Source organism: Oncorhynchus clarkii, chromosome 17 (assembly GCF_045791955.1).
Source record: "Oncorhynchus clarkii lewisi isolate Uvic-CL-2024 chromosome 17, UVic_Ocla_1.0, whole genome shotgun sequence".
Classification (NCBI taxonomy): Eukaryota; Metazoa; Chordata; class Actinopteri; order Salmoniformes; family Salmonidae; genus Oncorhynchus; species Oncorhynchus clarkii.
The window spans coordinates 54,514,827-54,540,016 of NC_092163.1; the positions used below are offsets into that span (position 1 = coordinate 54,514,827).

General features: G+C 41.8%; 2 protein-coding genes across 3 annotated transcripts; both read left to right on the top strand.

Moving 5' to 3' along the window:
- Nucleotides 1–9,737: 9,737 nt before the first annotated feature.
- Nucleotides 9,738–12,854, top strand: LOC139369834 (solute carrier family 45 member 3-like). The gene is made up of 7 exons (XM_071109112.1): nucleotides 9,738–10,245; nucleotides 10,373–10,614; nucleotides 10,758–10,870; nucleotides 11,014–11,498; nucleotides 11,675–11,940; nucleotides 12,135–12,362; nucleotides 12,502–12,854. The coding sequence occupies exons 1-7, from the start codon at nucleotides 10,104–10,106 to the stop codon at nucleotides 12,691–12,693; spliced, it is 1,668 nt and encodes a 555-aa protein (XP_070965213.1). The 5' UTR covers nucleotides 9,738–10,103; the 3' UTR covers nucleotides 12,694–12,854.
- A 1,520-nt stretch (nucleotides 12,855–14,374) lies between these two features.
- LOC139371131 (Krueppel-like factor 15) lies at nucleotides 14,375–23,802 on the top strand. Of its 2 annotated transcripts, XM_071111216.1 has the most exons (4): nucleotides 14,375–14,537; nucleotides 17,080–17,182; nucleotides 17,710–18,786; nucleotides 21,025–23,802. In XM_071111216.1, exons 3-4 carry the CDS (start codon nucleotides 17,765–17,767, stop codon nucleotides 21,191–21,193), a joined length of 1,191 nt encoding a protein of 396 aa, XP_070967317.1. In that variant the 5' UTR covers nucleotides 14,375–14,537; nucleotides 17,080–17,182; nucleotides 17,710–17,764; the 3' UTR covers nucleotides 21,194–23,802. The 2 variants fall into 2 exon arrangements, with proteins under 2 accessions (XP_070967317.1, XP_070967316.1); XM_071111215.1 differs by lacking the exon at nucleotides 17,080–17,182.
- Nucleotides 23,803–25,190: the final 1,388 nt, after the last annotated feature.

A 25,190-nucleotide genomic window follows, 5' to 3' on the forward strand; every position in this document is an offset into this window, starting at 1 on the left:
ACATACTTGGTAAACACTAAGAAAAGGATTAGATTACATATACATCAGTTCACATAAATTACTGGGTAAACACTAAGAAAAGGATTAGATTACATATACATCAGTTCACATAAATTACTGGGTAAACACTATGAAAAGGATTCGATTACATATACATCAGTTCACATAAATTACTAGGTAAACATTGAGAAGGATTAGATTACATGTACATTAGTTCACATAAATTACTGGGTAAACACTATGAAAAGGATTAGATTACATATACATCAGTTCACATAAATTACTAGGTAAACATTGAGAAGGATTAGATTACATGTACATTAGTTCACATAAATTACTGGGTAAACACTATGAAAATGATTAGATTACATGTACATCAGTTCACATAAATTACTGGGTAAACACTATGAAAAGGATTAGATTACATATACATCAGTTCACATAAATTACTGGGTAAACACTATGAAAATGATTAGATTACATGTACATCAGTTCACATAAATTACTGGGTAAACACTATGAAAATGATTAGATTACATGTACATCAGTTCACATAAATTACTGGGTAAACACTATGAAAATGATTAGATTACATGTACATCAGTTCACATAAATTACTGGGTAAACACTATGAAAAGGATTAGATTACATATACATCAGTTCACATAAATTACTGGGTAAACACTATGAAAAGGATTAGATTACATATACATCAGTTCACATAAATTACTGGGTAAACACTATGAAAATGATTAGATTACATGTACATTAGTTCACATAAATTACTGGGTAAACACTATGAAAATGATTAGATTACATGTACATCAGTTCACATAAATTACTGGGTAAACACTATGAAAAGGATTAGATTACATATACATCAGTTCACATAAATTACTGGGTAAACACTATGAAAATGATTAGATTACATGTACATTAGTTCACATAAATTACTGGGTAAACACTATGAAAATGATTAGATTACATGTACATCATCAGTTCACATAAATTACTGGGTAAACACTATGAAAAGGATTAGATTACATATACATCAGTTCACATAAATTACTGGGTAAACACTATGAAAAGGATTAGATTACATATACATCAGTTCACATAAATTACTGGGTAAACACTATGAAAAGGATTAGATTACATGTACATCAGTTCACATAAATTACTGGGTAAACACTATGAAAAGGATTAGATTACATATACATCAGTTCACATAAATGACTGGGTAAACACTATGCAAACGATTAGACTACATGTACATCAGTTCACATACTGAATAAACAATATGCCAAGCAGATACACTTGGTATTGACCCCACAATTGGTGTCTGGGGTACTTGCTCATTCAGGGCCAGTTTCCCAGACACAGATTAAGCCTCTAAAATTGCCAGTGTAGATATCCCCTACAATAACCCATATATAGCCTACAATATGTATTACATTTTATTCACACTTAATAGACAATCAACAAATTTGAATTTGTTTGGTGACAATAATACAGACAAGACAAATTGTAGGCTATAACATGGGACACAACATTACAACATTACAGTAACATCGAGATAAATACATTAGCTATATTGTCACAAGTAGGATATTGCATTTATTTATGTTATAAATTTGGATCACATGTAAGGATAAAGATGTATTTAAGCTCTAAATAGTTATCCACCCAAAACAGTAAACATGCATTGTTAATAACCAACGATAGATAGGTGGTGACATCAACCATTTATGAGCATGTCGTGCCTTTTGCCTCCAAAAAAGAAGGTAATCTCCCACAATGCTTTGGTTCCGACTTCAAGTTACAGTTGGTGAGGAGAAACTATAGACATTTCCAGTTGGCTCCAGTCGAAAGTTCATGACGTTTGATCACATGGTTGTTGTAAAGGTCATGCAGTCGCAAGTCTGACAATTTTTATACCCATAATGCAACACACTTTGAAAGGTGGTGACCAACGTTGATCAACGTCTTGACAAAAGTGATCCGCTCGAACGTGGAATAGAATGGCATCAAACACATGGTTTCCATGTGTTTAATGTATTTGATACCATTCCACCTATTCTGCTCCAGCCATTACCACGAGCCCTTCCTCCCCAATTAAGGTGCCACCAACCTCCTGTGGTTCTCAGAAGTCTTGCGATGTTGTGCTTCTAGGTTTAGAAACTCTGATAATATACTGCAGTCCAAGTCCACTGCCGTTGGCTGTTAAAATGTTCCTTAGTTTTTGCAAATATACTGAGATGGGTTAAACTTACTTGCTCAGATGGGCTGGGCCATCCATCATCTACGCTTTCTTCCTCTTCTTTTTCTATGGTATTATGGCGGTCCGCAAACAAGCGTTAGAGGTGCATGCCGCCACCTACTGTATGGGTGGTAAACTATAGAAAAAATATCCATTGTTGGAAAAAAGGGGGAAAAAACAGCTTCATACAAAAATCGACACATGAGAAAAACATCCCACTCCTTCAGTCACATTCCAATTCAAGTCACATTCCTACAAAGGCTCAGGGGCCTGTGAGGGCGCAACATCCTTTGACAGGATTTCTTGCAATGCCTCGGCTGTAAACTCACTGACTCCAAAAAAGGGTTCTGCTGCACTCACAATAATTCAAATTTTCTCAGATTTCTTCTTTGTTTGTGCTGTACTGTTTATGACCATTGCAATAAATGCTACAAAGTCCACCTTTTTCACATGTAATATATCAGGATCCCTTGATTGCCAAGAAACATTAACTTGTGAACTCTCAATTACCATTGCGTCTTCAACGCCACTTGCTCCTTCCACTCTTCTCACCGACTCCAGATAGGAGACATGCTGGAAATCCCTTAGTCTCCTTCACCCTAACAGGGAAATCTGGGGATTCGGGCGCATGTTCGCCACCACAGTTGCAACATATAACCTCAGCTGGCATACAATTTTCTTTCCGTCAGCATACACTTGGTACATGCCCAAATCTTTTGCCTTCATAACAGTGGAGGGGCTTGTGCACAAAAGCTCTTACAGGGTATGTCATTAAGCCTAGCTTTACATGAGAAGGGATAGACTCGTCCTAAAACCAATAATATGGACAAAGTGGGTTTATTTACTCCATCCACCATACAGGTCAGTCGACATGCACTAATCACTTCACCTACTTCCTCAGGTATGTCATCTGCATTCACTTAATTTGCAACCCCAGAGATAACCCCCTTGACAGTCGCCCTGGTTTGGAAATCCATATACAACATTATATACAAAAATATTTTTGAGGCACAAAGCACGCTTCTTCTGATCCGCGGACAGAATCGGAATACCAGCTGTTGTGACTCTCACCTCACTCAACACAGCCATGATACTCCTCGTGACTTCAAACAGATCCCCCAAGTAACATTGATCCAAAACCTTCACTCTGACTATAAACAAATCTAGGGATTTCTTAGTTTCCATCACGACTGTAACCCACTCGTTCTCACTCTCATCTTCACCCAACCCGTCATCAGTTTCAAACAGAACATCCGTTTCCCGCCATCTTCCCTGAGTAAAACTCATCTCTGCTTTATCAACCTGTCTTAATTGAATCCTTCTGGACTCGGGTAGACGCAACATAGTAAATGTAAATCCGGTACATGCCAGTATGATGTTACATTTCGTATGGTATGTATTCATTTGTGGATGTCCATCATCAATTTTGTATCATATGCTACGAATTATAATCCGTATGATATGTTAAATTGCAATTTGTACAATGTGTTAATATTTAAAAAATGTATGATATGTTAAAAATTCCAATTTAGATAGGTGGCTAATGTTAGCTAGGCTAGGGGTTAGGGTCAGGAGTTTGGTTAAAGGGTTATGGTTAGGGTCAGGGGAAGGGTTAGCTAACATGCTAAGTAGTTGCAAAGTAGCTCAAAAGTAGTAAGTAAATGCTAATTAGCTAAAAATGAAAAAGTTGTCCATGATGAGATTCGTTGCTAGAAGTTTGCATTATACTGCCACAAATCCACACCAACCATTCACCCTGCTTTCGTTTTTGCCTTGTGTAACCTTGTTTCTTATGTCACCATACCAAACATAATGTCATACTAATTTGAGTGTCCCAGATTTAAATTTACTATGTTACTCTAGCCTATGAGAACAGACTAATTTAATGGGGTTTGTAGATAGGAAGTGCCAGACCCCTGTCCTTTCTAGTATGGCCAGAAAGTCACAACTCAGAAGATGCACCTTAGACTACAATGGGGGTATCTAAACACTTCACTGCCCACTGGGTACAAACTGATTGAATCAACATTGTTTCAATGTCATTTGTCAACGTATTGTGACATGGAATCTACATGGAAAAAAACATTGGATTTCAACAAGTCATTAACTGTTGTTGAGGGTAACATTTCAACAACAGGATTAGGTCATCATGGTAACCAAATCTTAACATGGACAAACCTTGTATAAAATATGTTTAATTTGTAACTTTTAAAACAGGGGTGGGGAACTCCAGTCCTCGAGGGCCTGATTGGTGTCACACTTTTTCTCCATCCCTAGCAAACACAGCTGATTAATCAAACTGCATTCTAAACTGAAGATCATGATTAGGTGATCATTGGAGTCAGGTGTGTTAGCTGGGGCTGAGGCTAAACTGTGACACCAATCAAGACTGGAAATTCCCACCCATACTTTAAAGCAACATCTGATTTTCAACGTTATATCCACTATCAGCAATAAAACAATAGGCTGGGCAGATCTCCTCCTGGAGAATTGATCTGTCTACAGCTACCCTCTGGTTTCCCCATCCAAGGTGTTAACCAAGCCCAGCCCAGGTATGATATTTGTCACTGACTATTACCAATGTGCTATAGTGAGACAGATTCTTGAGAGATCTCCACTTAAACGAAATCGATTTACTGTTGCTATCAAAGTCATTCTAAAGGGTAGGTTTAACAGAGTACATTTAATGTGACCATACTTTTATCATTCATATATCAATTAAGTTATTTCAGCCTAAAGCATTTGCAAAGTCCTCAACTGCTATTGTTTCAGTGTAACCTAGAATTCAACTAAAATAAACCTGGGGTTTTAAGCTCTGGTTGATTTAAAATGTAATGATATTTAGTGATTTTGAATTGTTTGGTTGTCAACGCAACCAAATATCAACATTTTGAAGAAGTTTCTTCTGCGTCTGTGCCACTAATTAGTCTGGCTTTAATTTCAGTTTGTCTGCAAATGAATAATTGATATGTTGGAGTCACGTCTCCATCTCAACCACAGTTAAAGAAAATGACTAAATCAAATCGAGCTTTATTTCAAGTGCATTTGGAGTTTGATTTGTTTTAAGTTAAGATTTTTGGTTGAGATGGTGACGTGAATCCAACATCAATTATTAATTTGTAGACAAACTTGAATTAAAGACTTATTAATAAGTGCACAGATGGACCTATCCAAGTTAACTTTTTGATATTTGGTTGCTTTGACAACCAAACACAATTCAATATCACTTTGGAAATACAATAAATACTCTTTTAACATGTCGACAAGTTAACAAATGATATGTTGGATTCATGTCTCCAACTCAACCAAAAATGCAGTTAAAGAATGTGATTAAGCCAGTGGCTCAGATGGAACTATCCAAGCAGTAGATACATCTCCTTTAAATTTGAAGTTACTTTGACTATACATTTCTTCTTCTAGTAAATATTTTCTTAACTCTATTTCTTGAACTGCATTATTGGTTAAAGGCTTTTAAGTAAACATTTTACAGTAAGGCCAGCGCTTTGATTTGATAGTATTGTTTACTAGATGTTGTCCAATTAATATTGACTCTTCTGTAACTACTCCCTCTTCTCAAATCAGGGTTGATTGGAAACTGCTTTGTTCCAAGAAATCTTTACTCCATGATGAAGGCCAAGCAGCCGAAATGCTTCAGAGTTAAAAAAAAAAACATTTGTTTCATTGAACATGCCATACAAAAACAGGCATTTTTATTAATTAAAAGAAGAGTGCCTTGGTGCATTCCAGGTCCATTGGTTCTGCTAACAATGAAAACAATCTATTTTATGAATAAAGTATCTGACATTGTATTCCCATTTGAAATATGCTGTGCTTTTAAATGGTTGAAAGCCCAGTGATTGACATTTGGGTGACAACTAAACCAAAAATCAGACATTATTTTTCCGTTTGGTTGTGCTTTTAGATGGTTGAAGCATAATGATAACACATTGGAAATTCAACTGTCTTTTGAACTGACAAATATTATCCACATTGCAATGATGTAGTGTGTCCAGTGAATGGGGGCTGATTTTTCAGAGATGAAGATCTCAGGGTGCTCTCATTGTTTTTGGAGGATAAACATACACTCATGAAGGATCCTTTGTTGCTACACTGATAGTTCCTGTTAACTGACTTTGTGTGTGTGTGACCTCAGGCACCGTTTTCCCTTAATTCAGCAATTTTAATAACTGCCGCATGAACACTTTGGTGTTGTTCGCCTTCAAAGTGCTTGTTTCAGCATTGAGCACTGTGCTGATTTGCTCTACTACATTACTCATTTCTCTGCTCATGTTAAGCAACACTTGATTCTCCTGACTAGAACATTATTCATGCCCATCTGGAATTTCTGTGCCAGTGAAAAGGAAGCTACGGCTCAGAGCTGGGTTTCTTTGGTAACATGATGACCATTCAATGCCCTCTCATTTGGATTTATTGAAGCAGTGTCCTCTCACTGTCCTGGTGGTTTAGGTTACCTACCTGTTGTTGTCACGGATACGCTCCCCTGGCAGGTGTGGGTCTGTTGGACCAGGATGTGATTCTCAGCTTTATTGCGGCCTCAGTAAACATCCATGCTGGGTAGTGACTGACTGATAGCTTCTTTACCTCTGGGATATCATTAGATCTTTACACTGAGAGTCAGAGAGAGTGTCTATTTTTCAGCAGTGGTCACCAACCCTGGTCCTGGAGAGCTACATGATGTGTAGGCTTTTGTTACAGTACTAGTCAACCAATCATAACAACCTTGATTTGTTGAGTCAATTATATTGGGCTGGAACAGAAGTCGCCACACCCTAAAGCTCTCCAGAACTAGGGTTAGAAACCCTTGTTCTAAGGGGTTTGTTGTCAGGAGTGTGTCCTGAGGAGATGGTTTTCTATAATCAGTTGTGACCATTGTTCTTAGGGCACACCCTTCTGCTGCTATTGGCTGGCAGGGACACTGTTGTGGTTGTTTGCCCTGCTGATGTGACTCCTTTCTCCCGGACGTGATGGGGATGCTGATATTCCAGTTCCCAACCTGAGCCTGGCACTCCCGACAGCTGACAATAGGTTACAGGTGTTACCTCACGACAGGTGCAACACACATCACAACAGGTGTGTTACCTAGAAATGTGGTTTATTCCTAGATACGCCTAGCATTGCTTGGCTGATGGGAAATGACACACACACACACACGACTTACTTCCTCCTGAGTGATGACGGACATGGGCACATGAGGAGTGGACACAGCTCTACGAGAGACACAGGATTATTTTATGGTTGGACAGTGAGTTTTGAATTTTATTGATTTTACAACCTTTCTTTGATGCAAGGAAGAGTAATAGTCAAAGTGATGTAGCAGTATATTAGGCCCTACGTAGTATATACTTTCCTGCAGTCAAATGACAATCGCCCTCTAGTGGGAATGAGTGAGTGGGAAGTTTAATTCTGAAAAATATTAATAACATTTTTTTTATGCCAAAAATCTGGTGTTTCGCTGTCAAATGGTTTGTACCTGTCTTATTTTTTCTAATTCCATAACCATATGTTTGAAGTTTATACTTTTGATTTAAAGCAGATTTGTGCAGTACTATGACGAAACACACTGTGACCCTGATTTAGCCCACTGCAGTATAAGGTTAATGTACAACATAATTCAATAAGGGTAGGTTTTAAAATGTCCTTATTCATTGAGGTGAGAGAATTAGAAATGTCAAGATGTTTTGTAATAAATAATTGATTTGTAATATAATCAACAGAGCTCACTGTGAAATCCTCATTTCAGGCTCCGAGCTGCTTTCTGAGAGCTACTGTTCCTGACTCGTCCTCAATCGAACTGTCACTAACATTAAAAAAGAACAAACTAGTCATGTGCAAATTCCTCCCCTCGTTTGTCAAGTTGCCTCAACTGTGAAGCCAAGTCTTTAGGAGTCAGTTTCTTCCTGATGCAAGTCAGACACCTTTTATCTAGGCATTGTACACATGTTTTGATACTGGGTATTAAAGTATTGTGTCAGGGTTTGGTTGTGTGTGCGCGACTGAAAGAATAGGACACACCTCAGTGTACACACTGCAAGTCAGGCTGGGCTGAACTCAACTTGGTGGGGGGGGCTGGTCTTTTTCCCTTCCAGAGAATCAACCACTACATACACCACGACAGGGTGTATGTACACAGTGACTCAGTTGATTTCCCTCCTGGGCAGGTACATTCCAGCTCACCGGAAGAGTCTTATTGGAGTTCATCACATCTTAGAATCTTAATCAACTGGAGTTCCATCCTTTTTCCCCTGCAAGTTACAGGAGGCAGCTAACAATAGAACCTTGCCCCCCCCCCCCCCCCCTTCCCCTGTGTTAAGCTTTAAATTTCACCTGTCTAGAGCCAATTTGTTCTGATTCTGTGTATGGTAATGATGTTTGTCCCCCATGAGACACTGTAGATGCAGAAGCCTATTTCACTTTCTCAAAATCCCCAGAATGAATCAGATAACTCAATCTGTAATTGAATTTGTTTTTTGCCAAAGATGTAAAATTCCATACCTAAAACATCCAACAGGTATTAAGTGAGGAATTTCTCAAGTTAAAAAAAAAATGTCAAGATGTCTTATATAAAAACAAATTCAGAACTGCTGGGCAGGTCTGTCGCACTGTCTATGCTGTTGGATGGAGAGCAATCACTGCAGCTGTTCAGCCCATGTTAGTGGGCAAATGGACATTGTCAAATCAAAACCCAACTTTCATTTATCCGTTATGACGAACAGAGTTTTAGATGAGACTGACTTTTTGACCAAAATGATCATATTTACACTTTGTAGTAAATTTTCACACTAAATAACTGTTTGACTCATATCGATGCCACGTAGACCTTTTGCAAATGGATTCATTGCTTTTTAAAGGCAGTCGCTAAGCATTGTGACCCATCTCTAAAGCCCACCAATGAGTCCCGAGTCCAGACCCAATATTAGGGCAATTAAATATTGAAAGCTTAAGACTAAGGTTCTACTGTGTCTGCAAAAATATGATTTCCTAGATAATTGGCTTAAGTTCTGACCCCTCATTGGTTTGAATGGTGTCAGCAATTTTTGCCTTGTGTTCTTTTGATCCTAACGACATGAATTGGGATATTTAGAATACTATATAGGTAGAGCTTTGTTCTGTTTAATGTCAACTCAATTTTGACAAAAATGCAGATAGAACCTAGCTCTCATTACTATAGAAGAATTAGGAAGCTTGTTGTGTCCTGTAATGACTAAAGATATGATATAGTATCCTTTGTCACAGTGTGCCTATATTCATGTCGGCCTGTTCTCCCTCACTTCTGTCAGGGTCCATGTTTCCATGTGTGGATTTCTCTGGCGATTGGCAGACTTGAGTATACTACATCAGGCCTCAACAGGCATGACTGAACTCTCTTACCTCCATTGACCCTGCTGCTCTACCTGCGTAAGACCGAAATAGATGGAGCAAGAAAGACAACTCTACCTTTACCTCTGTCTGCCAGAAGTCCAATGTGAGCTTGGACAACTGTATACATGGGGAAGCCGCCCGGTCAGCTATATTGTCTGTTTTCCACTATCTTGAGTAGAGACACTGGAACCTCCTCACAGAAGCATGGGACACACACACCAGCCAGAACCCTGCCACCTTTTCCTCTGCACCACCCACTTGTTTACATGTGCAGGTACCCCAAGGACTTCCCTCTGGAAGAGTCACCCTTAGAACACATGCATAGAGAAGAGCATTCTGTCCTGTCCACACAGTCACTATAAACTCCTGTATCACAGGTGTCTCGGGAACTGTTTGGGAGAGACCAGAGCTTGAGATATAGAGTGGACGTTATAAGTATAGGCAGAGGAAGCAACTTTGAGTCATGCAGGGCCGTGTGTGTCAGCTGTTGCTGGTGAATGCTTTAACCTGTGGTCTGGAGGTGTGTATGGCTGCAGGGACCTTCTACATCCCCCCTCTACTGCTGCAGGCCGGCATGGAGGAACGCTACATGACCATGGTGCTGGGTGAGTCAACACTCTATGACCGTAGTTCTGGATGAGTGACCTGGGTGTAAACACTATGACCATGGTTGAAATAAGTGATTTGTTCTTGAGCTTGGAAGTAGATCTTCCCTCTCTACCTCTCTCTCAGGAGTCGGGCCGGTTCTGGGTTTGATCTTTGTGCCCATGATCGGTTCGTATAGTGACTCGTGGCGTGGTCGTTTTGGTCGGCGCCGGCCATTCATCTGGCTCCTATGTGTGGGGGTTCTGCTGGGCCTGCAGGTCTTGCCCCAGGCTTCTCACCTAGCTGCCCTGCTCTACCCACAGCGCCCCCGATGGCTGGAGGGGATACTGCTGGTGGGGGCAGCCTGTCTGCTGGAGTTCTCAGGACAGGTGGAGCAGAAACTCAATATATTGTTAAATCAATAACATTGATGTAGATGTTTGACTTTATTTGAATTCTTTATTCGAGTGCTCCTTACTGTGTGTATGTGTGTTTCTGGAGTTTATAGCACCTAAATGACTGTTCTCGACAGGCCTGTTTCACACCGCTGGAAGCGCTGATCTCAGACCAGTTCCCTGGAGAGGAGGAGAGCAGAAGAGCCTTTTCTGTCTACTCACTGATGATCAGCCTGGGAGGATGCCTTGGGTAAGGGACCTCTCTCTCAAGATCAGCCTCAGGAGCTGCCTGGGGCAGGTTACATCTCTCGCTGAGATAAAGTGGATAGGACAGAGATCAAGTCATAAGAGAACCAGAAAATACACCTCTGTGATCCTTCTGTCTCATCCTAGATACCTGCTCCCAGCCCTGGACTGGAGCCATGCACCCACAGCAGCCTACCTAGGTGGCCAGGAGGCCTTTATCTATGCGTTGATCACCCTCATCTTCCTCACCTGCCTCCTCAGCACAGTCTTCATATCAGAGGACAGATGGACCGGAGGAGAGGGAACCAGGAAGGGCGTTAGCGTTAGTTCCACCTTGAGCCCTTCCCATTGGAGGAGCCGATACTGTGGACACCTCTTGCTATCGCGGACCCAGTGTGTACAGATGGCTGTGGGGTGGTGTGTGTCGCTGTGCGTGTCGGCACTGCCACGTGTGTATGGTGTGTGTATGAGCTTGCCGGCAGTGATACGGCGGCTGTTTGTAGCTGAGCTGTTCAGCTGGATGGCTCTGATGAGCTTCATGCTGTTCTATACAGACTTTATGGGAGTGGGGCTGTACCGTGGAGTACCCAACGCTACACCTGGAACACAGGAGAGACTACGATACGACGAAGGTAGGATGGGCAGACATTTACTTGATCCTTATCTTTTCATTTACTGCAAAAAGTTGCTGCGAATTTGACCTCTTCGTTTTTCTTTTCCAATCCTCCTTACCCTGTGACATTTTTAAGATTTTCAATTCACCCATTTCAATGCAGACATAGATCTACTCTCCCCTCATATCTACCAGGTGTACGCATGGCGAGTGTGGGTCTGTTTCTGCAGTGCCTGATCTCAGTGGTCTGCTCCATCCTGATGGAGCGCTGGATGGTGTTGCTAGGCACCCGGGCTGTTTACGTTAGCAGTGTGATCCTGCTAGCTTTGGCTACAGCTGTGATGAGCTTCTCAAAGAGTGTAGTGATGGTCACTGTCATGGCTGCAGCTACTGGATATACCTTCTGTGTGCTGCAGGTCCTGCCCTACACCCTGCTGTGTCTGTACCACTCTGACAAACGGGTAAGACACACACATACATTACCACTCTAGCCAGCAGGGGCACTGTGGGTAGAGCGGGGCAGCTAGGTGAGAGGCCTGGGACAAGACCTGCAGAACCCCCACACACAGGAGCCAGATGAATGGCCGGCGCCGACCGAAATGTCACGTTCTGACAGAAGTAATCACAGTAGATAAACCGCATCTCTCTCTCTCAGGTCTTTTTCTCCAGCTCCAAATCCAGACCTTCTCACCAAGGAGAAAGTGACGACCACACCAACTCAAAGCCGCTCCTTACCCCCGACCATGGCAAGACCCCGCTTCTCACCTCTGCCTCCCCCCATGTGTCTCTGCCCCTGGAGAGAGAGAGAGAGGCCATACCCGTGCCTCAGAGAGGGATGTGTCTGGACATGGCTATCCTGGACAGTGCCTACCTGCTCTCCCAGGTAAGGACAGCTGCTCGTCTCTCTACAAGTTAGACCGGTTGACCTGTGCGTGCTTGTATGTGTCTTTGTGTTGCTTGGGACAAATATTTGTCTCAACAATTATGGCTAATAATGTACTGTTCTGTTCTCTCCCCTGCAGGTGCTGCCTGCTCTGTGTCTGGGATCCATAGTGCAGCAATCCCACAGCGTCAGTGCCTATATGGCCTCCGCTTGCTTCCTTAGCCTCTTGTCGCTGCTCTGCTCCACCGCGGTCGTCTTCACACGCAGCGACCTCCACAAGCTCACAGGGTCAAAGGGCGACACTCCAACGCCGAGGGGGCAAAAGGATTAATCCATTGTGGATTCTAGTTGGTATCTGTGTTCTATTGTAGATTTTTACTGGACTTTGGCAGTCCGTTATAGAATCCCGTAGCATGAAGAATATGCCGTATGACTCCTCAAAGGGTTGGGGATTGCAGCTCTGACATCAGCACCTCTGAGACAGACAGGTGCTGTGTTGCCACAGGTAGAGGTTAACAACACAATCGAAGAGACGGATCATTCTTTCTGCACATACCTTTTTTTTCTTCCAGCCACAGAATCACATTGTGTGCAGTTACTTCTGGGCACATTTCATATAGTTTTGTAGATGTATTTCTCTACTGTTGGTTGGTGTCTCATTCCACTATGGCATTTCTTTATCTGGAATTGTAATGAACTTACGAACCTTATAGTTTCTTATGTTGACATAAAGAACTAGGTAGTCATATGAACAGTGCCAATTGTGTTTTGGATAATACATCAAGAGTCTTTGTCACCTATCCCTTAACCCAACATGTAAATCTTCTGTTTTCGGTATGCTATGATATCATAATTACTTGACGAGTGATATGGTATGTATTGATAACGTATGCATTGGTAATGTGGCATTTTATTCCTCGGGGAACTCAGTGCAGGTAAATCAGTTTCTGTTGTAGGCTGCTAGCTAAATGCCTTATTTTTAAACCATGTACTTGAATGTCATAATACATTGTCATCAGGTGGGAAATGTACAGTTATTCCATGTTTTCCTGGCATGGTGTCCTCAGATATGCTTTCGCCTAATGCAAAAATGTGGTAAATATTTTTACATAATATATTGATTTGTTTTTCACGGTTGAAACTGTTTAATTGTATCAAGGGGAAGGATTAGTTATTATACAGGGTAATAGCTCATTTGCTCCAGGGGTGCCGTACTACTATGACTGACCCTGTAAGACAACACATTTCACTGCATGTATCCAGTGTTTTAAAAATAATAATAATTGAAGGTTAAGTTATTACACAGGATAATAGAAGGTTAAGTTGTTACACACGGTAATAGGTTATATACAAGCATTCTCTCTTTTTTATGAATAAAATATTTTAAACATTTTTCATATGTAATCTAAATGATATGACCTTAACAGTCCTTTGTGTGCAATACAAAGGTTGTATTGCTGCACTCTCCCAAACATCAGAATGGAGGTCTCTAGTTTCATGTTCATACATGTGCTCTCCACGGGGCTGAGTGACACCAACATTTGGTTAAGCATGAAGAAGGCTGTCACTGTTAATACGAATTAAGCAATGCATAGGCTACAGTTGAACAAAAGGGCCATTGTACCATACCTGCAGTAAAAAGCTCTACCATCTTGTTCAGTTCATGACTGACATAGTTACTGAATGAGCCACGTTGTATATGACATTTCGAAAACACTGGATACATTTGCCACGTACTAGTAAACTTGGAAATGTTCGACTTGTTAACTGTTTGAAGGCGACACGTGTATAACGACAAGCAGACCAGTTAACAAGTCAAAAATGTCAGTTTCCTAGTTCCGATTAGCACTTGAATGCGGCACCCTTCAAGTAGGCTACTTGGACAGGAACCTACAATAGTGACAGTTCCCAAAATAATGGCAAAACGCGCCCATCGAGCGGAAACCAATAGAATCCCTTGTTTTAGGGCGAGCCTCCGTACGCTTAGCCAATCAGAACGGCGAAATTGGATCAATGCCTCCTAGTGTACAGCAATGCAGTCATGTAATGGCCACAGAAATAATGCCAACATGGAACTGTGGCAAGGACGGGATCCCTTTCTGCAAAAATAAGACGGCGAAAAACTTCGAGGACGGTCATTTCGAAAGGTTTTAATATAGTTAATGATTATCTACGGTAAGTTCACCCTCACTAGTGGTATTTGCTGTTTTCGGTTGACCCTACACTCCGAACTTGTGAATTCCTGTCTGGCTGTTGTAGTCAGGTCCCTTTTGCCATGTGCCTCACCTGCCCATACGCTGAATTTAAAAGCAGTTGAAGTTGTAGATAATACTGTTTGCGGATGTCGAAGATAGTTAATCGATTGTAGGCCTATTACAGTTTTCACTTCGGTGTAATACGCACTTATTACGGTCCTGCTCCATGTTGTTTTGCGCCCGATACACATATGCGCGTCATGTGGCCAATGTTCAGGGTTGCCAGGTCCAGCTTAAATGTTGAGCCAATTATTGCTCAAAACCCACCCACAAGGCCTGAACTAGGCCAATAAATGTTTTTCGCAGCAAGTGAAGAGTTGACACATTTATTCAATAGGTGTCTCCATAATGACAATCTAAATACAGCTGGTAAAATTGCTTTACCTTGTTCTCTACATTTATCCCTTTGTTAATGGTTTATCACACCAAATGATTTAATTTGAACTATAAATCGAAAAGCCCAAAAAGTTAGCTTTTTGGCTTCCTTTATTTAATTAAAGTAAGTTAATGTGTGGCTGCAGTCTGATGTCCTAGTCATCCACCCCTCTGGAGCAACATGGAAAGTGAAATGGAGAGAAGCCATCCATCATGAGTCCAGTACATCAACAGAGTTTATTGTACTATTAATCAATCACTGCTATTATAATTTGATAGTTAGTAATGGAGTTAATCGGTTCCGCTCTGTGCTGCAGCGTGCCGCTCTCTCTCCTCTGACTTCAACTTTCTGACCAATGTTAACTTGCTACATACAGTGCTCAATCGTTTTTTCATCACTGTCCCAAAATCGTTCCAAAGTGCAATTTTAAACTGTCCCAAACTGAAGATGAATCGTCCCAAATTAAATTGGGTCTACTCATAGGACATAGGTCATTCATAGATTTAAAAGGCTAATAAGAGTAGCCTACTACCGAAATAGATAAATGGGGCTGTCAAAAGAATCCTCTAAAAAGACATTGGAATAATATTTAAATCTATTTAGCATAAATGTACAAAAAGAATTAGGCTACATGGAAACGTAGACTAGGTAATATGCATATTGGTTACAGCCTCTCGTCCACACCGATACCAAAGCCACATTTTAAAGATACTTTTAATTACTTAAATATAGGCTAAACGCCAGTCATGTTTGACAATTATAATGTAGTATAATTTGCCTAGTTAAATAAAATACAAATAATTAAGAAATAAGGCACGAGGGGGTGTGGAATATGGCCAATATACCACGGCCAAGCGCTGTTCTTATGCACGACGCTTCGTGGAGTGCCTGGACACAGTCCTTAGCCGTGGTATATTGTCCATATACCACAAACCCCCCAGGTGCCTTAATGCTATTATTATAAACTGGTTACCAATGTAATTAGAGCAGTACAAATAAATGTTTTGTCATACCCATGAAATACGGTCTGATATACCACGGCTGTCAGCCAATCAGCATTCAGGGCTGGAATCACACAGTTTATAATTAACATTAACATCTAAAGGTTTGATTCTGTTGACATACTCCAAGCACGGTTCGTTCAGATGAAATGGTCACAACAGAAGAGAGAAAGGCCAGTTCCTGTTGCGCACCGCACACATCGCCCACTTTGAAATCTGAGTGGAGGCAGTCAGCATTTTGAAACTAATAAGCCATAACATTTCAAATGTTATTCATGAGGCATGTCTTACCTTGTTTCAAAGTAGCTTAGCCAAAATCAGACCATATGTTGAGGGAATTATAAAAATAAAAAAAATCATTATGCCGTTGAAACCAACATTTTCTATTTTTCTATTGATTTTCAAATCAACTTTTTCATTGTCCAGCAGGCAAAGACTCAAACTTAGCCATATTAGCAACCCATGCTAGTTGTTGCATCTTTAGATCTGCCCTCTTTCAAAATTTCAAAATGATATTTTCATTTCTGTCACATGAAACCCCTCGCATGTGTGGTGGCTTTTTAGAAAGGTGCATTCCCGCTAATTGCATTTTGGAACATTCGCGTGTAGGGTACTGCTGTGTGCACATTGCTGCACTAATGTGAAGAAATAGTTCATCATTATTTTTAAGCTAAATGTTCTGATCTGTTGCATTAGCCTCATTGCCTAACTTGTTTTTTTATGTACAGTAGTTGTATGATTTAGAATCTATCGGCCTAGAACTGTCCTAGAGTCTGTTTATATCATCCCAGACATTTTTATTTATCGTCCCGGGACGACGGGGGGCCCTTAATTTTGAGCCCTGGTTACATAGTTTACCCAGAGAGAAAGCACATAGTTCGATCCTCTTGCTGAAACTGTTGGATGATTATTTCTCAGTTTCTCTCCCTTGCAGTGTTGGCTCTAGTAATGATTGGTAGGACTGGGGGTGGTCAGGATACAGCGAACGAGGCAAACAAGAATTATGAGGGAGAAGTAAGTAGCTAGCTAGTGCTAGTTTATTAGTTTGTTGTTCTCACATCGCGTGTCATGACTTCCTTCTGCAGCGCTCTGTCAACACCAATGACTGTGCTCAACACACACACACCCCTCCGGCGCTCCCTCCCCACCACTCATTGGCAGTGTTCAAGAACATCAAAACGAATGCAGGTGACTGCCGACTGACTGATAACCTTGCATCATGAATAACAACTCATTATTATTTGTAGATCGGTCAGTCACAATTTACCCATGATATTGTGGTTATGATCCCCTCGAACACGGCCACTGACTTACTCACTCAGCAACAGCCTGCATCACTCCCTGATTATCAGTAGTAGTAGGTCACAGTGAAATGTAATACAAATAAAAGAGAAATGACATTTTCAACCACGAAATGGTTTTCAAAGGAAAACCGCCAATATGGTTTTCAAAGGAAAACCGCCCACATGGCAACCCTTACCAGGTTGCGAAATGGTAATAACTAAAGAGATCTTGCTAATGAAACGCATTCAATTGAATGAGTTTGACTTTCTTACGAGAATGAATGCTTTCAACTACCCTTTCTATACATCCCCATGATATTTATTTTGCCCTATAATTAGGTACTTAATTAAATCGGTGTTATATATTATATTCTTATTCATGATTCAGCATTTACGTTTTTAACTGCGGTATCCCCAACGTTTTCTATGCAGGTGTAGTGAGAAGCGTGGTTCTCCTGTGTATCTGGACTGTATCTGGACTGTATCAATGGTGTCGTTAAGCAACAGAGCGCTGGTCTCTGATAATGACCTCTTTAGGGAAGGTGTTAGCCTGGTCTCCCTGGGGCTTGTAGAGGGAGAGGGCAGTGAGGGGGGGAGCGAGGTGGGGAGCTTTACTTCCTGTTACAGTCCCGAGGCCGGGGACATGGGGGCTCGACTCAGCTTCAGCCCTGGAGAGGAGGAGGATGACGAAGAGGAAGGGGGCCTGCTCCAACTCTATCTGTCCCCCACAGAGGGTCTGCCTGACTTCAGCCCCCGCCTGCCCTCACCCTTCTCTCCCACCATGGAGGACATCGAGGAGTTCCTCAGGGAGAAGATGGAGCTGGTGAGAGAGGGGGTTCTCTTCTCTAGTGAACCCATAGAGGAGCCAGCTCCCTCCCCTTCCAGCTCCATGGAACAACCCCTTTCCTCAGGGGGACACAGTGAGCCAGGGACCAGCAATGCTCTGTCACCCCCCAGCCCACAAACCCCCAATTGCCCTCACACCCGAAGCCCATCCCCCCTCACCCCCTCGGTGTTCCTGGGAGCACCCCTGGTTTTCCAGGTCCAGTCCTTGCCTCTGGCCCAGCCTCACCCCCAGACAGGCTCTCCTCCTGGTGCATCCAGTGGGCTGAGATTGGCCCACCTGGTTCTGGGACTCCACGGAGGGCAGAATGTTACCCTGCTGGCCTCACAGGTGCCCTCCACCTCAGCCACCCTTCTCAACATAGCCAGCACGGACGCTCCAGACCAGAAGTACGTGAAGATTGCCCCTCTACCGATCACTGTGAGGATTGCCGGGGGGCTTGTTGGGGCAACAGTCATTGGGGGTCACAGTGGAGGGGTTGTGGTCAAATCTGTGGCCCCCCCTAGGGTCAACAGACCCCCTCCTAAAGAGACGCTGAGGGTACACAAATGTTCTCACCCGGGCTGTGAGAAGATGTACACCAAGAGCAGCCATCTGAAGGCCCACTTCCGCAGACACACCGGAGAAAAGCCATACACCTGCAGCTGGCCTGACTGTGTCTGGAGGTGGGTTAAATCATAACAATGCTAGTCAACATGCAGAGAAAACACAGGAACCTTGGGTTTGTTAAATGTAGTTTATTACCATATAGGCTAGCCATTAACATGTGATAGGATACTAAAACGGAGGGAGAAGAAAGAAAAGCCTGTAATGACTGGTTTAAAATGAAGTGGTTATGATGATGACAGTGACAAACAGATGCTCTATGACGGTTGTTATTTTTGTTGGGATATTGAAATACAGTATTTCACTGTAATTCTTTTGTAAAGCTGAGCATAAAGAAAATATTGTTCTGTCTCTGCAGAGGTAGGGAGTAAGCTGGTATGAAATGGTAACAATATAGAAGCTCAGCAAATATTAGATATTACAACACACTCACTGTTGCTAACAGTTACAGTTTCCCAATATGTAACTGCAGTGAGCTCTGTAAGGAAATGATTGGGCTTAGGGTTATTAAAGTAGTTAGAGGATGTGAAAGGATATGCTTATAATGTTTGTACAGCGCCTTCAGAAGTATCACAACCCTTGACTTTTTTCCACATTGTGTTGTGTTACAGCACAAATTTAAAATGGATAAAATTGAGATTCCTTTTTTTCTGGCCCCATAATATCAAAGTGGAATGATGTTTTTAGAATTTTTTATAAATTAATTAAAAATGAAAAGCTGAAATGTCTTGAGTCAATAAGTATTCAACCCCTTTGTTATGGCAAGCCTAAATAAGCCTAACATTTGCATTATAAGTTGCATGCATTCACTCTGTGTGCAATAATAGTGTTTAATATAATTTCTGAATGACTACCTCATCTCTGTACCCCACACAGGTCCCTCAGTCGCGCAGTGAATTTCAAAACAGATTCAATCACAAAGACCAGGGAGTTTTACCAATGCCTCGCAAAGAAGGGTACATATTGGTAGATGGGTGTAAAAAAATAAAAAAATAAAAAACAGGCATTGAATATCCCTTTGAACATGGTGAAGTTATTAATTACACTTTGGGTGGTGTATCAATACATCCAGTCACTACAAAGATACAGTTGTCCTTCCTAACTCAGTTGCTGGAGTGGAAGGAAACAGCTCAGGGATTTCACCATGAGGCCAATGGTGACTGAAACAGTTTGAGTTTAATGGCTGTGATAGAAAACTGAGGATGGATTAGCAACGTAGTTACTCCACGACACTAACCTAAATGACAGAGTTAAATTAAGTCAGCCTGTACATAATACAAATATTCCAAAACATTCATCCTGTTTGCAACAAGGCACTAAAGTAATAAGGCAAAAAAAAAGGGGCAAATCAATTAACTTTGTCCTGAATACAAAGTGTTATGTTTGAGATAAATCTAACACAACACATCACTGAGTGCCACTCTTCATATTTTTGAAGCATGGTGGTGGCTGCATCATGTTATGGGTATGCTTCTAATCAACAAGGACTGGGTAGTTTTTCAGGATAAAAAATGTACGTAATGGAGGTAAGCACAGGCAAAATCCTAGAGGAAAACCTGCTTCCGTCTACTTTCCACCTGACACTAGGAGACTAATTCACCTTTAAACAAGACATTCACCAAAAACACAAGGCCAAATCTACACTGGAGTTGCTTACCAAGAAGACAGTGAATGTTCCTGAGTGGCCGAGTTACAGTTTTGACTTAAATCTACTTGAAAATCTAAGGCAAGTACTGAAAATAGTTATCTATCAATGATCAACAACCAATTTGACAGCTTGAAGAATTTTGAAAAGAATAATGGGCAAATGTTAAACAATCCTGGTGTGGAAAGCTCGTAGAGACCCAGAAAGATTCATAGCTGTAATCCCTGCCAAAGGTGCTTCTACAAATTAGTGACTCAAGGGTGTGAATACTTATGCAAATTAGATTTCTGTATTTCATCTTCAATAAATGTGTACAAATTTCTACTTTGTCATTATGGGGTATTGTGTGTAGATGGGTGAGAATAAAACATATTTGATCCATTTTGAATTCAGGCTGTAACACAACAAAATGTGGAATAAGTCAAGGGGTATGAATACTCTCTGACGGCACTGTATATTGTAAATACTGTTTGACCCACCATTTAGTGTTCCTATTTCCCTCAGAGCTGGGTCTGAGCTCTAATTTGGGGGCAATCAAACAGTGGCAATAACAGGCCTCCTGACACACTTAGCTGGAACCAACTGAGCTAAGTGTTTAGCGTAGAAACAATTATAATTCTGAGAAATCATTAAAGCACCTCTATCTCTGTAGGTTCTCTCGTTCTGATGAGCTGTCTCGTCACCGGCGCTCCCACTCCGGGGTCAAGCCCTACGAGTGCTCTCTGTGTGAGAAGAAGTTTGCCCGCAGTGACCACCTCTCCAAACACACCAAGGTGCACCGCAGCCCCCGGCCTGGCAGAATCGTCAGAACTACCGTCTGACCCAGCCAGCATCTCGACACAGCATACCCAGCTCAGCCCAGTCGTGATCCTGATGTCACCCTTAACCCCGTTGCAGCACTTGACCTGGACGGCAGAATTATTAGTACCTGCCTCTAGAATTCAGAGCAGCCTGGTCCCACACCTACACCCTGGCTGTGCCTGCCCAACCCTGCCCAGTCCAACCTCAACCCGACCACAGGTGAACAGACTAATCAGACTCATCCACCCAGACCTTCCCCGGGAAGGCCTTGTTAGGGAGTCTGAGTCCTCATCAGGACACTGGTGCTACAGGAGCAGACCTGGGCCAGAACTGATCTGATTCAGACCCTGCTGAGCTCTGCCCTCTTTACTCTCTCCTCTCCTCCCTCCTGCAGCAGAGCAGATGAGGGCTTGTCCTGGTGCTAGACAGTGAACTAACAGGTAACGGCCATCTCAAGGATGTGATTGTTCAGCTTAAAGCGGATTTCAGGCCTTTAGGTTAAATCAAATCCCCCTGCCACACACACACACCTCGCTACCCTTAGCAGATGACAAGTGTGACAGGCAGCTGCACATGGTCTAACTCTCAGAAGATAATGTTGTATATGTCATTAGATTGTGTTTAAAAGACTACACTGTCACACATTCTATTCTACATATTATATTGCTCTGTGAATCTGCTTCAGGAGTTAGACCCTCAAGACAGTTTGAGGTAAATCCACTGGCCCAGCTCATTCTAGCCCATAATCTGTGCTATTAGCCCAGTTGAAATTTGAAAGTACTGTGTTGATATGTGAGCTGCCAGATTCTCTCAGAGAACAGGTTTGAGTCTAAATCTCTTACATATCCCCTCCTGCTCCCCATAGTGCCAAACCTCTGGCCCAATCACATCCCCCCTGACCCTAACGGCCAATTCAGTACTGTTATCACCACTTCCCTGACCTCGTGCCTCTTCCCACTCCCTAAAAGACCTCAGGGCTGCAGACTAGTGTCTGCTGGTTTTCACCATGGTGCTTTACTGGTCCATTATGTAATAACTGGTTAGTTAAGAGTCCACTCACAGCCACCTGGTTTCCCAGGTTTGCATCAGATGCTGATTGAAGGCAAGTAACTGAGTGAAAACCAGCAGACACCGCAGCCCACCTGGTCCACACTCTTAAACCTATAAGCTCTTTTACTTTCTTTATATGTCTTTGAAATCAATGTTAAACTGACAAAAGAGACTTGGCGAAAGCTACTTATGTGTATACTGTATGTTTTATACGTGGGCTTTTCAATGCAAAGCAATCCGATATGAAGAAGTGCTTAGTCATTTACACTAGTAAAGGTTAGTAGGTTAGGCCAGCAAGCAAAGCTAGTCATTTATAGTGTACAGTACTGTACCTGAAAAGGGCAGCTGATCGTTGTCCAATCTGTGTCTGTAAAATATAACATTTACATGTACAGAACATATAGAAGCTCCTTTCCAGAAAAACCCTTAGTCAGTACATTAAGCTATCCAGTGGTGTCTGTGCTTGGTGAAACTGTGGAATGTTATTGAAGGGTCATCAGATCAGCCAGACGGGAGTTAATTATGAGACTCACTCTTCCATTAATGAGTTAACCCATCACACCTCATCAATATGAGCCCTCTGTTCTCAAGTGCACTTATGTTAGCAGGTCCAGCAGGAGAGGGTTAAGCATGGATAAAAGTTATAGGTAGCCCAACGGCTAAGGAATTGGACCTGTTGCTGAAAGGTGTCTGGTTCAAATCCTGTGGCGGGCACTGGAAAAATAGGTGTGAATTGATCTGGTAACTGAAGGGCTGCTGGATTCACATCCTAAAGATGTTCTTCTACTGTTGGGCCCTTAACCCCACAGCATGCTTTCCATCCAGGGGCCCTGCACTGCAGCTTGACCCTGTGCTTGTCTCAACTGTGTGTGATGTGTGCTGTAAGACATGGACAATAAAGTTGTTTTCTAAATGCTAAGCCAAGGACTGGAGGGCTCTAAGCTGTATCTCTGGATTTGAGTGTAAAATGTGCTTTTTCAACAGGCTACTGCACTTAGGAAACCATATAGAGAAAATAATGGACTTTTCAGGGTAGCAGTTTTGGCCCATATTCCTTCAGAGAAACCAGAGTGGGTGCATGCGCTTTAAACCCACTTATATTGTACTAAAATGTCCCGTCCATCACTCACATTTGCCATCCATCCCAGTGATTCAGAACTTATGATGAGCCAACCTTTTTTTAAACACATTTACCCATTTGGATGGGTAAACTCAGAATGGACCACCACATCATCAGTATCACTGGCAATCATCATCATTAAATGGTATCTTGCCATTACAGAAACAGTTTGTTGTTTTTTAATATTGTTTGTGTATTTCTTTCTTTGGACATGAGTTGTTTGATTAGATCACGACCACAGCTGTGTGTCCATGGCTGATCGGGTCCCTCTGATTCAGTCCTATTGTAAATATTCCCCTTTCTGCCTTACTTTCAACCATGGGTCGCTCTCTCCCAGTAACTCTATCTAACTACTGTAATAATTCAGTTCTACTGAAATACACGTTAAAAAAAGAATTGAATACCAGAAATGCTATTTTCCTATGTATGAGAATAAAGGATAAGAAAATGTAAAAATTATTTGAGTCATGGCTTTTTTTGTTGTTGTGTATTTCAAGAAACAAAATTATCCATGCTTTCATTGGGAAGTCATTAAGTCCATCTATTCTTTCATTGGAGTGACATTCAAAGATTGTAAAACTATTGCTTTGTCTCTGCACCAAATAAAGGTGTTGATTGTGGCACAGTGGGAGGCTGTTCCTACAAGTCTCTGCCTCGGAAGAGAATGACGTAGGCTTCAGTACTCTGAACCCTGGCATAATTCTAACATTGATTCCGCTGTTACAGAGTGAAGAAATTTGGGTTTACAATGCTAGAGAGAGAGAGAAATTCTCCCAGTGTGCTTCAGAAACCAGCCTGCCTGTAAGACTGGAATGTCTGGCACTGTGTGGAGCTGAGTCGCTCTGGGACTGAAGGTGTGTCTGGAAGAAGGTTGGACTGCATTTCATTTAAAAAAAATAGCATCTCCTCCCCTCTGCCCTTGTTCACTTGACTCTCCCGTTCACAAACCTGAGACGACTGGGTAGGTGTAAGCCTCCATCACTCACCCTAGTTCCCGGTGTGTTGTTCTCATCTATCCAGATCTGTGAAAGGAAGTAAACGAGAGCAGAGGGAAGGAGACATCTTTTTGGAATGAAGTGCAGTCCTGAGATCGCTAGAAGAATTGTGAGGCTGCAAATAAGCTCCATCCATATTGCCCAGGCCCAGGGGTTACTGTCGTTCTAGAATAAACATACATCATTCTTGGCCCTATAGCTGTGGATGCATTCCAATGAGAGCCACAGCTGACTTCACGCTTCACAGGTTAGTGGTTGAGGTTTAGATTGGGGAGGGAGGGTATTCCAACTGATCCTAAATCTGTGCCGACGGGCTACTTCTACTATGTGCAGGTACTAGGCCCATCTCAGTAAAAATACATTACAGTCCATCTCCTTAAACCCTCACAGAATTTGAAAAGGTGAATAATTTGTCCACAATTTTGATATACCCCAACAGTGATTAAATGGTTTGACACATCTTTAACATTTGTTTCCTGTGTTTTCTGGCCAGCGCTTGAACCAGTGTGATGTTAGTAGCATACATTTTCTCTTTAATTGAAAACCTCAGTGTACTTTGCAGACCCACATTAAAAAATACACTAGTCTACTATGGTCTAAATACTGTAGTATTACTATATTTATACTGTATACTATAGTATTCACTGTAGTGTTTTTGCGGACATGACTGTAGATTACTATATTATTCATCAGGGGTTGTAATTATTTTCCTATCGTTTCATTATTATTCATTATTAGAATATTTTTTTTGTGTTCCGTTCCACTGTTCCACCAGCAAAATAAAATTCTGAACTGGTGGAAACCTAAATAAATTACAGGTTTATATAGATTGTTTCTCTTCCTATTTAAACC

Excerpts from the sequence above, each read along its gene's own strand:
- LOC139369834 (XM_071109112.1), top strand. The coding sequence starts at position 10,104 with ATGCAGGGCCGTGTGTGTCAGCTGTTGCTGGTGAATGCTTTAACCTGT. Across the intron at positions 10,615-10,757 it reads TGCTGGAGTTCTCAGGACAG|GCCTGTTTCACACCGCTGGA; the intron begins GTGGAGCAGAAA and ends TGTTCTCGACAG. Across the intron at positions 12,363-12,501 it reads GTGCCTACCTGCTCTCCCAG|GTGCTGCCTGCTCTGTGTCT; the intron begins GTAAGGACAGCT and ends TCTCCCCTGCAG.
- LOC139371131 (XM_071111216.1), top strand. The coding sequence starts at position 17,765 with ATGGTGTCGTTAAGCAACAGAGCGCTGGTCTCTGATAATGACCTCTTT. Across the intron at positions 18,787-21,024 it reads TGGCCTGACTGTGTCTGGAG|GTTCTCTCGTTCTGATGAGC; the intron begins GTGGGTTAAATC and ends CTATCTCTGTAG.